This window comes from Nelusetta ayraudi, unplaced genomic scaffold, assembly GCF_046127955.1.
Source record: "Nelusetta ayraudi isolate G7.1 ecotype Tasmania unplaced genomic scaffold, CSIRO-AGI_Nayr_v1 ptg000070l, whole genome shotgun sequence".
Lineage (NCBI taxonomy): Eukaryota > Metazoa > Chordata > Actinopteri > Tetraodontiformes > Monacanthidae > Nelusetta > Nelusetta ayraudi.
In genome coordinates this window covers 2601871-2616428 of record NW_027466120.1, presented here as the reverse complement: position 1 = coordinate 2616428, position 14558 = coordinate 2601871, and the positions used below count along the sequence as shown (strand labels likewise).

Here is a 14558-nt window from a genome sequence, read left to right as displayed (position 1 = left end):
TCCGTCCTATCCTAACAATAATGACACAATTTCGGTTACAGTAATTACAGACAATCAGACATCACTTGATGTTGATTTGATGCGATGTTATTTTTGTTGGCGAACACAGCAACCTAAAAGTTAAGAGTAAAGAACCGCCATGGTCGCGCTTAACAAGAACATGCGATGTTTTGATGCCACATCTGAGGTTTAAATCGATTAATACCCGTCTATTAGCGGGTCAGCAGCGCTGGGGTTTCAGTTTTAGTGAACGACTGCAAACAGGCACAAAGATGAACAAGTGTGCACGACGTCAACGAGGGCTAGTGGTGAGTAGCTTGTTTGCTTTTTAATTTTCTTTCATGATGACGACAAATACAACGTGTGTTTCAACTTGAACGCCTTATTTGTGCTGGTCACTCTGAGACAAATGCACTCAAGTGCCCATCGCTGTCCAGACAGATTAATTATTGGAGGCTGAAATTGTTCCTCCGTTTACGGCTAGCCGAGGCGGGGGTTCCCCCACATTCTGACCAATCACAGCGCTCCCCTCATCCCCCCGTGAATCCCCGCCCCTGCAGTGTTTGGCGAAGACAACTTTTTGAGTGCACTTCCGCACTCTCGCGCGACAAAACCCGCCTGTTAAGGTGGCGCGATAAACTTTGGATCTCTCGCCAACGTTTCGCATGGACGTGTCAAGATACTCGCGGAGGAATCTATATCAGACGCTCAAGCATTTGCCCTCCTTCAGCCCCGTCCAGGAACAATAGCAACGGCTTCGCTCCGCTGCTCAGAGTCGCGGCGCCACCTTAAGGACCCTGTTTCACTCTTCATGCAATATTTTTTTGTTGCATTGACGTCAGCCGCATCCAGCACTAAACAGAGGCTTTCTTCATATAGCGTATGCTTGAGTCAGAATATGGACCGATAGCAAGACGTGGGAACAGTTTATTTTTTTATTAAAAAAAAGAAAGAAGCCAATCTGACTGCGACGGCTACGGACTCATCCTCCATCACATCGAGGAGGAGGTGGAGGAGGAGGACACAGTGTGCAGGGAGAACCGCAGCGCAACCACCGGTAATGGAACGACACACTATTATTATTCTCCCCCTACAGCTGATCATCGCCGCTATTCTTTTTGATCATGCACTGGCTGGGGCTGGGGCGGGGTGGCGGTGATCTGGTCCGATCTGCTTTAAGGGCTGTCACATGGAAATAATTATGATAATAATCCATTTACACTGAGGCGATCTTCCCCCTTCACTTCCTGCAATCCGCCGATAGGAGCGCGTGTTTATGAGTGGGAAGCACCGAGCATCTGTGTGGATCCAAGCCAAGATTCGGAGCAGCGTGACCCCAGACAACATGATGACAGTCGGGACAGCGGTGAATAGGACCGGAGCTCTTTCCCTTTTAGACGTTTTCCGATAAAGCAGCTGTCGCTTGTGTGTGTGTGTGTGTGTGTGTGTGTGTGTGTGTGTGTGTGTGTGTGTGTGTGTGTGTGTGTTTCAGAGGTTTGCTAAACGTATCAGCGAGTGGAGTGTCTCACTTTTCAGCATTGTCTCATGTTATTCCCCTGGGAACGAGAGCAGACTGTGTGTGTGTGTGTGTGTGTGTGTGTGTGTCGTGGTCTATTGTGTGTGGTGGAAAATAGTACTTGAGGCCAGTCGGTCGCCTTGCAGCTGTGCTGACATGTGAGTTGGTCCTCCGAGGGCCACAGTGGTGAGTTGGACTGTGCATGATAACATCATGATGATGCATTCCCAGTGAGTGGATCATCTGTTCGACCTCCGTGTTGCAACTTTATCAGAATCAATCAATATGCGGTTGCCGGTTGGTTGTCTTTTCTGGGGGTGGACAGTTCAACATGTCTTGGACTTCACCTGATCAATGGCTTTGGTTGAGGAGAATCCACTACCGTTAGTTTTCCTCCTTTTGGCTAAGCTTTTAATGTGCAATTTGTAAGTGCAAATCACTTTTGTCCCCAAAACGCAAGATGACCGGGTTCTGGTGTAATAAACAAATCTTGTTTCCCAAATTGGATAGATTTAATAAGCTTTCTTTCCCATTAAGCATCTTCTTCAACGTTTCCCCTTACATCAAATCCCACATCAGACAAATAAACATGCTCATGTTGATGATGTAATTGTTGACAAAACAGAACTGTTGCTGTAGCGCATCCTAAATATTCATCAGACATCAACGTCTCTCCAAGATGCCGCGTGACGGTGGTTATGCAACACGCTGAAGTGTGCTCTCCATCTGAGAGCGGGGTGGCTCAGAGTACAAAGCAAAAAAAGCCCAACTCAGGCTGCATCCCTCTCTCCTCCGTCCGTCCCTGCCTACCCGAGGCTGCGGCTGGGCTGAGGTGGAGGCGGGGTTCACGGCTAATTCTGTGGCTATTAAATCCTCGTGCCGGCAACCACTGCGGTTCAGCAAAGCGAGGCAGTTCAGAAGATAAGAAAGCCCAAATTCATTATGATCCAGTCTGAGGGATTGTTGCTCTTTCTCCCTCCGTTGTCAAAGTGGGATTTGATCAGCCGTGGCGAAGGAGGCCAGTCGGCGTCTATTCCGTGTTGCTGCGCTGTCGCGTTAGTGGACTCCCTGTCACAGCTGTCACGATGCATAGTACAACAGCGGCGGTAATGTGGGGTGATTACCGAGGACACCTGTCAAAACACCCTGCATCCAGGAGGAAAAAAACACTCAATTATCTCAGAAGGAAATTACATGCCAGTGTAAAGGTCATATATTATACTTATTTTATGGTCGTTGTTTTCCATCCCAGCCTCCAGTGGGACAACTTGACTGATTAATTATCAAAACAGAAAACTACAGATGTCTAGAAAAAGCAGTCGGAAGCCCTGAGTTGCCTCATCACTGTGGACTGCAGATACCTGTTACTGTTTGAAAGCCTTGACCTTAAGATGTTAACGGTGTCGTTTTCAAATAAAGTTATCATAATGTAATCAGAAGAATGAGAGTTGGTCTCCTGTGTGTTCCAGTTGGCCAGAGCGTGGCCCAGGAACGAGGCAGCGACCGCCACGTCAGACACCATGATGGAAGGGGGCATGCAGCTGCTGAACCGAGATGGCCACAGCATCTCGCACAACTCCAAGCGGCACTACCACGACTCCTTCGTGTCCATGAACCGAATGCGACAGCGTGGCCTGCTCTGTGACATCGTGCTCCATGTCTCCAACAAAGAAATCAAGGCCCACAAAGTGGTGCTGGCATCCTGCAGCCCCTACTTCCACGCCATGTTTACCAGTGAGTTCACGCTGTTGTTGTTTTTCCTCCTGTTCGCTGTCTCCTGTGTTTTTATTGGATGCTTTGCATCCCGCGTGGACACCTCGACATCCGTCAAGCCCCCTGACGCTTCCTTCCTGGCTTCCTGTCTGGGACGCAGGTGGTCGGACGAGATGCGTGAGAGCCGCATTTCCTCCCGACGCTAAACTTCAATTCTGTGTCCAACGAGCCAGTTGTTGTTGTCATCGAGGCTTTGATTCCGGGCTCCATGTCATCTGGTCCCTCAGTGTTTAAGTCATTCTAGTTGCTCTTCCAATCAGAAACCTCTGTGCTGCACTGCATCCTCTATTCAACAGGAACATTGTTGAACATGCAAAGCTTTTAAAGGAACATGCAACCGTAATTAAAAATCCCATATCTACAATTAGAACAACTGAGTACATGTATAAAACATGAAGCTTGCTGACATTTGGCGGCGGCACTGAATACTCAAGCAGCAGCAGCCATGTGTCAGCATGAGTGAGCAGGGAGGCAGCGCTAAGCAGCCAGAATGTCACCGGCTCTGAAAATGAAATCACACGACGGCTCCCCGTCCTTTTTGCGGGCTGTGCAGATGAGATGTCCGAGAGTCGGCAGACCCATGTGACCCTACACGACATCGACCCTCAGGCGTTGGAGCAGCTGGTCCAGTACGCCTACACGGCAGAGATCGTGGTGGGGGAAGGCAACGTGCAGGTAAAAACAGCCCCATCGCGTCACATTGTGGTTTGGTTCAGCGGACTCACGCCGTCGTCTCCACCGCCGCCTCCCAGACGCTGCTGCCGGCGGCCAGCTTGCTGCAGCTCAACGGCGTGCGGGACGCGTGCTGCAAGTTCCTCCTCAGCCAGCTGGACCCCTCAAACTGCCTGGGCATCCGGGGGTTCGCCGACACGCACTCCTGCAGCGACCTGCTCAAGTCGGCTCACAAGTACGTCCTGCAGCACTTTGTGGAGGTGTCCAAGACCGAGGAGTTCATGCTGCTGCCACTGAAACAGGTAGGAGGGTTTGCTTTGGTGGGGGGATTCATGATAAGTCATTTATCTTTTTAAGCTGCGTCGGAGACAAATTTCTGTTTTTTACTGAAAACAGACAATGAAGTTCTATCTATCATGAATCCACGAAGGAAAATTTGTGTCATTGTGCTGCTGCTTTGAAATTAGGTCATAGAAAAACAAAATGAGACATTGAGTCGAGGCTTTTAATTTAGTTCAAGGCTTTTATATAACATCAGTACCATCATTACTTCATCATTTGTAAACCTTTACGTTTTTCACAATTGGGATTGAACGATAAAATCTGTATATAGAATGAATGACTGAAGATTGTTTTTCTCCACAACCTGCAGCAATTATTATTACAAGTCTTTTTATCAGCCAGACGGGTTGCCATGATTTTCTTGAACTGACACATCGAATCAAGCAAACCCTCATTTGACCAGATGGCAGAGCAGGACCAGTGACGTGGTCCCTGTCCTGGAAGTGGGACTTTGGGCAGAAAGTAAAAATGGAAAAATAGCACGCACATCAGGTGTGTTTATGACGTACCTTTTAAATATGGCGTCAATCTCTACAGTAGCTTTAACATCTGAGGAAGAGCTGGTCGCTCGAAACGTCATCAGATAAACAATTAGCTCTTTGCATTGGAGCCACCTGGCGTTGCAGACCTTTTTTTCTTTTTCATAATTTGGGTAGGAGGCATTTTTTTGGGGCTGTCACTCCCGCTCTTCGACCAATCGGCATCGCTCACTCCTCAGACGTATTAAAGCAGGGTTTCTTTTTTGGCTCCAGTATTTTAGCCCGACCACGTTCAGCCACGGATTTAGAGGAATTAAGGTTAGATTTAGGCGTGTGGCTCCGGCACGAGGCAGCGGGTGGTGCAGCTGCAGCAAGTGGGCTGCAAATTTGATCCCCTCCCTGGCAGAATAAAACTGCAAAGGTCCCCTTTAGCAAGGGCAGCCAGCCCCAAACACACCCGTAGTGTATCTGAGCCGAGTGAGCACGGGCCACATCGTGGTTCCACGTTGCGGCCTTTTAGGTGTGAAGGTGTTGGGAGAGGCTGTTCTAAGAACTGTTGCAGTTCAAAGTGAAAGGTCAAGAGAACAATGTATTGAAGGTTTCTGTTCCGTGTCTAAACAATAAAGGGGTTTCCCACCAATTTGAATCAACATATGGTTTGGGATTTAGGTCAAAGGTTTTCTTTGTTTTTTTTTTTTTCAAGGATGTTGTATCGTGACAAGAGTTCAACAGGGCTCACGAGGCAAATAGTTTTATGATCCGCACGCATCAGAATTGAAGGGACAATCCAGCAGGCGACACATTTCCCCTCGCAGACTTAGCAGGAGGCGTTCTATTGGGGAGGAAAAGCTGCGTGGTGCCACAGAACAGAGCGCGTTTCAAACGGCTGCCTGTGAGAGTTTTGCCAGGTGACGAGGAATCAAAGCAGCAGCAAAAAAAACAAAAAAAGGTAACAAAGAGCCGGCAGCGTCGCATCACCGAGGATCAGCGTCAGTCTCTTCAGCGACACACAGGGCGCACGCCATGCGAGCTGAAGCCCCCCCCTCCTCTCTCTCTCGTAGGTAGTCGTCGAAGCCCTGCCACCAGATCAGCGGTTCGAGTGTGTGGGCATAGTCTTTTCAAAACAACCAAAGTTAAGCCGCATAAAGGGGGATTTAAAAATAAACTCTTTCCTCTTCTACGCTCCCCTTTGCTTTCCTTATCCGCCTTTGTCTCAGCATCACATTTTGTCTGCAGCTGCCGCGTGTCTGTAATTAATCTGCACCAGATCAAGTCCTCTGAAGAACTCGCGAAAGCGGTAAAACGTGGCCCACATTCCTCCCATGCGCTTGATAAAGCATTCGGAGGGCTGCGGCGGGGGTCTGCCACTGGTCCGCTTTGATGCCGACTCAGTGATGTCGCGTCACCTGCACAACAACAACAACGTGGCAGCAAAGGATGGATGCAGACAAACGACTGCGAAAGCACGCCGATGCATCCCAGTCTCATTATTCTCCTTCTTTCTGCAATACTGAAGCCAGTTTGAGACGAACCGCCCCGAACGCATGAAACATTTGTCCCCTTTGATGTTGTGCAGCGTGAGCGCACGCCGGTAAGAACGAGTGAAGGGTAAGGCAGCAGCAGCAGTAGCAGCAGTGTTTCTCCATGTGACTGGATTAGCAGTGACGCTCCTCAGAGGCTGCACATGGTTTGCCACTATGTGGCTGGCAAGACGGCCACTGTGGCCCCTCCCAGCCCTGCCAGCGCCGGGCTGATCCAGGAACAGTGCCAGCCACTGAGACTGCAACGCCCAAACCGCAGATTGACAACGCAGACACACTTGAGATGAAGATTTCGATACCACAAACAGCAGTGCACCAAATGGAAATTAACCCTTGAAATTATTATTGTCGGTATTAAGTTGGTCGATGTGCCTCAAGTAAAAACGAGGCAGGAGGAAGGAAGTGATGAAACCTGTGACAGTCTGTCCAGTTTTTCGTGGTCAAATAATTGATGTATAAACTTTGAACGGGTGTCTCCCTTTCTGCCAAGGTCCTGGATCTGATCTCCAGCGACAACCTCAACGTTCCCTCCGAGGAGGAAGTGTACCGCGCCGTGCTGAGCTGGGTGAAGCACGACGTCGACGGACGCAGGCAGCACGTGCCATGGGTAAGACCTGCACCGGCAGGCAGCGAAACTCCCAGGACCCGTTTCACTTCCCTCCGGCTCACTACCTACAATCCTCTTCCCCCCCCCCCCTCGTCCTCTGCCAGTTGATGAAGTGCGTGAGGCTGCCGCTGCTGAAGAGAGACTTCCTGATGAGCAACGTGGACACGGAGCTGCTGGTGCGACACCACTCGGAGTGCAAGGACCTGCTGATCGAGGCGCTCAAGTACCACCTGATGCCGGAGCAGAGGGGCGTCCTCAGCAACAGCAGGACGCGGCCGCGCCGCTGCGAGGGCGCCAGCCCCGTGCTCTTTGCCGTCGGTCAGTGTGCCGCTGAAGGTACCCACTAGGGTACATACACATTTACTGATTTGACTGGTTCTAATAACAACGCACAACTGTCACCATGGTAGCATGATGATGACGTTTACATTTGTTTTCTTGCAGTACGGTTTGTAAGTAAGTAAGTTTGTTCGAGCAGAAAATATATAATTAAATTCTTGTGTTATTCACATTTACCTTCATTATTTCAGCTGCCTGAAACATTGGTGCTAGGGAAGTCCGATATTATTGGCCGATAAAGGCATTCAAATATTGGTATCGGGAAAAAAAAATGTTGATGAATTCCTCCAATTTCCTGGTATTACTAAATAGTAAGTAACAATACTTTACTTGTCTCTGCTACTCTTGATGATGTCATCGAACCGCATCGAAGCATAACAGCAAGCGTGTTTCAGCAGAGTGGTTTCAGTGGTGGCTGGCTGCTAACAAAATAGCTCGTTCGTAACTGACAATGATTATTTTGACCAGAATGTTTATTTTTATTTGGAAAACCTTGAAGTTGTTACGTTTATCATTATCTCGGGACATCACAATAGAAATTAGCCATCATGTGTTAATTCCACGGCCGCATATTTCGGTACCGGTTGATATTGGTTGATATCGGTATTGGAAATTAGGAGTTGGACAATATCGGGATATCGGTCAAAAAGTCAATATCGGACATCATTAATTGGTGCAGTATTTCTTTTGCTGTCATCTTAAAGAGCTCAAAGATTGAGTTTTGTATTGCACAGGTGTGTTTGTTCATTCATTTTTTTTTTTTCTTCCCCCAACTTAATACTGTTTCCACAGGTGGCGGCAGCCTCTTTGCCATCCACGGTGACTGTGAGGCGTACGACACCAGGACAGATCGTTGGCACATGGTGGCGTCCATGTCCACCCGGCGGGCACGGGTGGGCGTGGCCGCCATCGGCAACAGACTGTACGCCGTGGGAGGGTGAGTGACGCGGACCACAATGTTGATCTGACAGCTGATCTCTTACTCAAGGAACACTCGGTGTCGTGGGCCACAAGCTTGAATTCAACAAGGAAAAGAAGTCATTTTGGATAATTATGAAGAAAAATGTTTGTTTTATCGATCTAATGCGAAAAATGTGTTTTCACAAGAAGAAACCTTCTAATTTTTTTTTAATGCACATTAACTCAGGTATGACGGCACCTCGGACCTCGCAACAGTTGAGTCCTACGACCCCATCACTAACTCCTGGCAGCCGGAGGTTTCCATGGGAACAAGGCGCAGCTGTTTGGGCGTAGCGGTCCTGCACGGCCTGCTGTACGCTGCTGGAGGTTACGACGGGGCCTCGTGCCTCAACAGGTACTGAAGGACTGATACTATGACGATCAAAAGACATTTTGAGTTCATTTGTGAAGATGTCTTTGGTGGAGGTGTCATTTGTACTAAACTAAAACTTGTTCATCTGCTGACATTGGGCTAATGCAGCACAAATACAGACTTCAAAGAGAATCTTACTTCAACAGATAAATCAATCAAGACTGAGCATTTTATGTCAAAATAAAGCTCCAGTTTCTACTCCGGTGAGCAACATAGGGGCAGATGGTAGGAAATTATGGCAACATTAAAAAGACATTACCTGCTTAGTAACACCTTAGACTGTTCATGCAGCAGTTAACACAAGCTCACTCGCATGCGTCACAAATGAAAATCTTATTTAACTACTTGCAAGACTGTCCACTAAGTATCAATGGGTCAAGTCAAGGTTTGCAGATGCTTGTGAGCCAATATGTGAGTTTGCTTGTATGCTAGTTTGTAGGATGTACTATGCTAACATGATATATGTAGTGTGCTAGAAGTATGCATTAACTTGACCACGTTTTCAGTGCAGTGGTGTGACAGCCCACCACCGACCAGGGCGGCACTTAAAATTCTTTCCCAATGTTACCACGTCCGCATCGGGTCCAGACTTCATTATGAGATCTGTATCACGCCATTGTCCGGATAGCAAACACAACATACGAGCCCTGCAGTGTAAACAATGTACAACCAATGTATGTCTCCTACTTCAGTGCGGAGCGATATGACCCTCTGACCAGCACGTGGACCTCAATCGCTGCCATGAGCACTCGCCGGAGATACGTACGAGTAGCGACTCTTGGTACGGACTTCCTTTCAAACGCAATGTGATGCTTATGTTTTGCTGCCCACGTGCAAACGTCAAACAAATGAGGGAATTACCAACCTTACTCCTATTTGACAGCTAATATTTACTTTTCTGACTGTCTACTTTGCTTTTTCATTGCCAGATGGCAACCTGTATGCAGTCGGAGGTTATGACAGCTCCTCACATCTCGCAACGGTGGAAAAATATGACCCGCAGGTAAACAAGTGAGCCGTCTGGGCCGCCGTCAGAGAAACTGCTCTGCCGCCAGGTTCAATTAAATCTAATCTTATTAGCAGTGATGGGCAGTAGCGACGCTACCTAGTGTTAACTATGTTTTTCAGTAGCGTCACGGTAGCGCCGCTCCCTGTGAACCAAATAGGTTTTTCTGTAGCGTAGCTATTTTTAGAGTCCAGTGGTGACGTAGCGTCACTCAGACGCTACACGTTATGTGTTGCGTCCCTGCTGGCACTCCCAGATGCAGCAGCTCGGTTCCACGAGCAGTCGCGGCACGAGTAATACTAATCAATACATGGTACGGCACGTAAATGTTAAAAGAAGGAAGACACAAAAAGCCAGACATTGCTTGTTTGAATTGCTCCTGTTTGTTTTATAATAAATAATCAAGCTGAGTATTTTTTTTCCTGCATATTTGTTTGGTGCAAAGTCGTTCTTGATCATGAAGTTGGCACAAAAAAGTAGTGTCGATGTAGCTAGCTACTTTTGCCATGTAGCTTGTGGTGTCGCTTGCTGCGTTTCTCTGGGGGACAGCTTCTGCTGCAGCTAAGCTATATTTGATCGTTAACTTGTTGCTTAACTTTCTACATTTTCCGAGTAGCTTGCCCATCACTGCTTATTAGTTACTACCTGTGTTGTATTTCTGATGAGCAGAGCAACACGTGGACGGCCATCGCCAACATGCTGAGTCGCCGCAGCAGCGCCGGGGTGGCCGTGCTGGACGGCATGCTGTACGTCGCCGGCGGCAACGACGGCACCAGCTGCCTGAACTCGGTGGAGCGGTTCAACCCCAAGACCAACACCTGGGAGGGCGTCGCCCCCATGAATATTCGCAGGTTCGTCTGCACCGCTCACCGTGTTTGGGTTGGCAAATGACCTACAGACCGACCCGCAGAGTTTGATCGAGCCAGACGCACCCTCCTCCTCAAACACACCCACAGAGTGTAACATCTAATCGAGGTGGTTTCACTGAGCTCTAGCGATACACTGCTGATGGAAGGAGTGATCTATTGTTGCTCAACTAGTGAATAAATAAAGACTGTGTGCTTTAAATGGAAGGCAAAATCTTTGAAAAACAGCACCGCTATTGTGTAGCTTGTTAACTCTTTGCTCTTCAAGATGAGGGATTTGTGCCATTTGGATGTTATTCTTCCTGCTCAAGGGCACGGCACAAACCTCGAGTGACCTCTTTTCTTTCTCCATTAGTGAGTTTCTATAAAGAGGAAACTTGTCTCATTGTTAATACAAATTCAGGCTGCACTGCGTTAATGAAATATCGGCATTAAGTATAAAAAGATTTAGAAGTGTCGCAGTCTGTGTTTTGTGGACAGACAGGAAGACTTTGCTGGCTCTTTGGCTGGTGAGATGAACACATACACACTTTCCTGTCTGTGAGTCACTGTATTCTCTGCACAGGGAAACCTGACAACAGTTGACTATACGGCCCCCTGAATAACCCAGACAGTCATTGGCTGGCTGGCTACGAATGGGCTTCCTGTCCAGTCACTGTAATGCTGCTGTTATAAAGTCCAAGTGACATCACCGTGTTGAACACAAATCTTTTAGCACAACATGTTCTAGCACATTTACACAGGCTTAAATACTGTAATTATTTTGCAAACTTTTTATCACCCTTAAGTTCATAAATATAATAATGGAGACATTGTATTTTTATAATATATAAGGAGTATAATTTTATCTTGTGGCCACTTTAGCTTTCAGTTTTTTCCCCCCCTTTAGTTTCCTTTCCTTCATGCACTCTGGCTGCACTTTAGCTATTTGCAACTAATTCTTTGCTTGACCAAACCGGAGCTAATGGAGATTACTGACTCGAGATTCTAACATAAACCATCATGTTGTTCCCAATTATTTGCCCTCGTCCAGGAGCACACATGACCTGGTCGCCATGGACGGCTGGCTATACGCCGTGGGAGGCAACGACGGCAGCTCGAGTCTCAACTCCATCGAGAAGTACAACCCCCGCAGCAACAAATGGGTGGCGGCGTCCTGCATGTTCACGCGGCGCAGCAGCGTCGGCGTGGCCGTCCTGGAGCTGCTGAACTTCCCGCCGCCCTCGTCGCCGACCCTCTCGGTTTCCTCCACCAGCCTTTGACACGGGGTCGCCACTTGGCTGACCTCGCCTTCTGCTGCTACGGCCCAGGCTGGCTCTGGGAAGAGACGCAACTGCTCGGTGTGAGACGGGGGGGCAGGACGATGGACGGGACCGGGGCAGACAGGTAAATGGATGGAAGAGGGGCGACCTGGATGAGGGATGGAGAAGCTAAACGTCTCGGCCCGGTTCGTACACAATGTGGCCAAGGATTGGTGGCAGTCCAGAGGCTGGGAAACCAATTGGTTTAGAATTAAATTTCAATGTAGGTAAAAAAAAAAAAATGTTTTTAATTATGTTGTCATCAGGATACATGTGCCAAACACATTTTTATTTATGAACTGTCCTGAAAAAGAAAAAACAGTTTTATTCTTAAATATTATGGTAAAAGCCATGAAAAAAAAGAACTGCTCTTGACAAAGCCTGCCATCAATCCTGGGCTGCACTGTGTACAGTGCTGCGGTTGCCTGAAGTCTCACTGTACAGCTCCACCTCACACACAGCTACCCTCACTCCCCCAAAGTGCACACCTCCCGGATCATGTTGTGTTAACATGGACCAAAATATTTCCTCTTTTCTGACTCGTCCTCCCACCACTCAATGTTTAACAAACCACTGAAAAGACCTGGCGGACACTTAACTCTGTCATGTGCAATGATAATGTTTCTTTTTCTTTCTGTTGTTTTTCCTTTTAATGTCAGATATTTTTGCAATAATGTACAAAGAAGAAATACTGAATGACTTTACTTTTGGAATGTAGCTTTTGACTGGTTGTATCATGCATGTTTTCATATCGGCACTGGCTCACTGCAGGAGGACATGTTGTAGTGCTGCTATGCCACACTAGGTGGCAATAACACGCAATGTTTGAAACCCCTCCCCCAACATCTCAAGCAGGCATGGATACCAACAACACTGAAATGTTTGGTTCTCAGAACTATTAATGGATTTCAGTCTTTTTTTTTCTTCTTTTTTTTTTAAACAAATGAAACATATGTTTATCTATAAATATATAAAGAGTAAAAAAAAAATGACTATCTTTATATCTAAAAATATATGAATACTAATTTATTCTGTTTAAAAGATGCTAAGATAAGGATTTAGATCAGACTTCTGCCTATTGAAGAGTGTTTTGAGATATTTATTCGAGCGTGTGTTATATTGCATATTGTCAGTGGACATGTTGTAGGATAGTGTGTAGTTTAATTGGTGTGTGACAGAATGACTGATCACGTTGCGCTTGCATTACTTCACAGTCCTTCACTGCCACAAGCATGACTTCACTTCACATGTTTGTAAGAACCTTGCAAAAGGCTTTTGTCCTGAACAAATTGGCTGAGGAGTGAAAACAAACTTCTGTAATTCTAACCATTTTCCTAAAAAAAATTCAGTGACAATAATGAAATGTCCGCTATTTCAAAGCTTTCTCAGTGCAAATTGAAAATGAAGCTGCCTGCCAGAATCTTGTTTTATATATGATTTTTTTTTTTTTTTTGTAAAACCTCACCTCAAACAAACGGAATGAGGTAAAACCCAGCGGTCAACCACCAGTACACTGACTATAGTAAGAGTAATAACACAGCTATCACAGGTCTTTCACATTCAGACAACTCCCGCCTGGTTCGGTTTGTGTTTGTGCAGTGATTCCATTTTAAACTTCTGAGAAGTTGCCTTGTTTCCTTTGATTTTGAAGGATTTTGTTAATGTGTCTTTATTATTTATATACAAACATCAAAAACTAATTTGATTTTTACTTGTTAGAATGCACCCAGTGTAGAGGCTGTGGTGGTCTTGTGGAGATGCTGTTACTGCACAGAAAATAAGACTTAGCCTCCATTCTGTTGATGAAAATGTAAATAGAGTGGTTGCTTAACTTGAAACGATTTGTGCAATTTTGATTCAATGTGATTTTTTTTTTGTTGTGCTTTAGTTTGTGTGTTCATTGTGGTGACCATTTCTTATTTATGGTATGTTTACTATTTATGAAGTTTAAAATATTGAATTTTGCACACTTGCAAAATAATGCAGCAATACACTGTAAAAAAAAAGAAAAAAAAAAAAAGAAACTAAACAAAAAACGAAATAATAAATACATTTTCAAAACTGATAAGATTCTCTGTACAGAAACCTACAGAATGGGCAGGTTTTAGTCCAGCATCTGCAAATGTGTCTGACTGCTCTCAGAATAAACTCATTCTAGTTCGTAGAAGCTGCTAATACAGTAAACCCACACAGGCGCCTGCTTGAGGCTGTTTCCAACACTGTTGTTGTTGTCATGCCCACCAAACAGTCACTGTTGCTTGGTACTGTTTCACAGTGATCTGACCAGACAGCTGAACACTCTCACTTTACCCTTACTGACCTCAGTCACACGGTATTCACACCTGTGGCTGCCCCTACACACTCTGAGCCATGAACTCTTGTCCCCGAGAAACACATGCAAAGCCAAAGGTGCACACAACCTGCGAAACAGTGAAGACTATGAACTGTGGGCAGGAAAGTTAACAGAATTTTAACAGAACATGATGGTATCAACGTGTTTGGCTTTTCGCTGTACTTGTGGCATGCACAGACAAAACCAAATGTTTGAGATAAGAAATACTACAGGATGAATTATGGTCTGAAAAAAACAACAACCCAATAACATAAAAGCGGTAGAGCTGTAAAAGGAATCCTTGAAACTCAGTGACATTTATCTAGCTACTCAGGGTTAGATGATGACATCAATGAAAGTGGCACCATCCCATGTCAGCGTGATAAAGCTGCAGCTCTTGCCAGCAGCTACTGGTTAGCTTTGCATTAGCAATCACAAGATTGTTTAGCCT

General features: G+C 46.3%; 1 protein-coding gene across 3 annotated transcripts; it reads left to right on the top strand.

Annotated features, from left to right (window-relative positions):
- Positions 1-173: 173 nt before the first annotated feature.
- On the top strand, positions 174-12698 carry klhl17 (kelch-like family member 17). Of its 3 annotated transcripts, none has more exons than XM_076042509.1 (12): positions 174-308; positions 2986-3250; positions 3843-3964; positions 4042-4263; positions 6814-6930; positions 7035-7248; positions 8062-8206; positions 8417-8584; positions 9295-9383; positions 9532-9605; positions 10278-10459; positions 11508-12698. In XM_076042509.1, exons 1-12 carry the CDS (start codon positions 174-176, stop codon positions 11734-11736), a joined length of 1962 nt encoding a protein of 653 aa, XP_075898624.1. In that variant the 3' UTR covers positions 11737-12698. The 3 variants fall into 3 exon arrangements, with proteins under 3 accessions (XP_075898624.1, XP_075898623.1, XP_075898625.1); XM_076042508.1 differs by having other exon boundaries at positions 7035-7266; XM_076042510.1 differs by lacking the exon at positions 174-308 and adding an exon at positions 603-1057 and having other exon boundaries at positions 7035-7266.
- The last annotated feature ends 1860 nt before the right edge of the window (positions 12699-14558 follow it).

What these genes read in the sequence shown, in the direction of transcription:
- klhl17 (XM_076042508.1), top strand. Translation starts at nt 174, where the DNA reads ATGCCACATCTGAGGTTTAAATCGATTAATACCCGTCTATTAGCGGGT. An exon ending in GACGTCAACGAGGGCTAGTG is followed by an intron (nt 309 to 2,985) that starts GTGAGTAGCTTG and finishes TGTGTGTTCCAG; the next exon opens with TTGGCCAGAGCGTGGCCCAG. An exon ending in GCAGGCAGCACGTGCCATGG is followed by an intron (nt 6,931 to 7,034) that starts GTAAGACCTGCA and finishes GTCCTCTGCCAG; the next exon opens with TTGATGAAGTGCGTGAGGCT.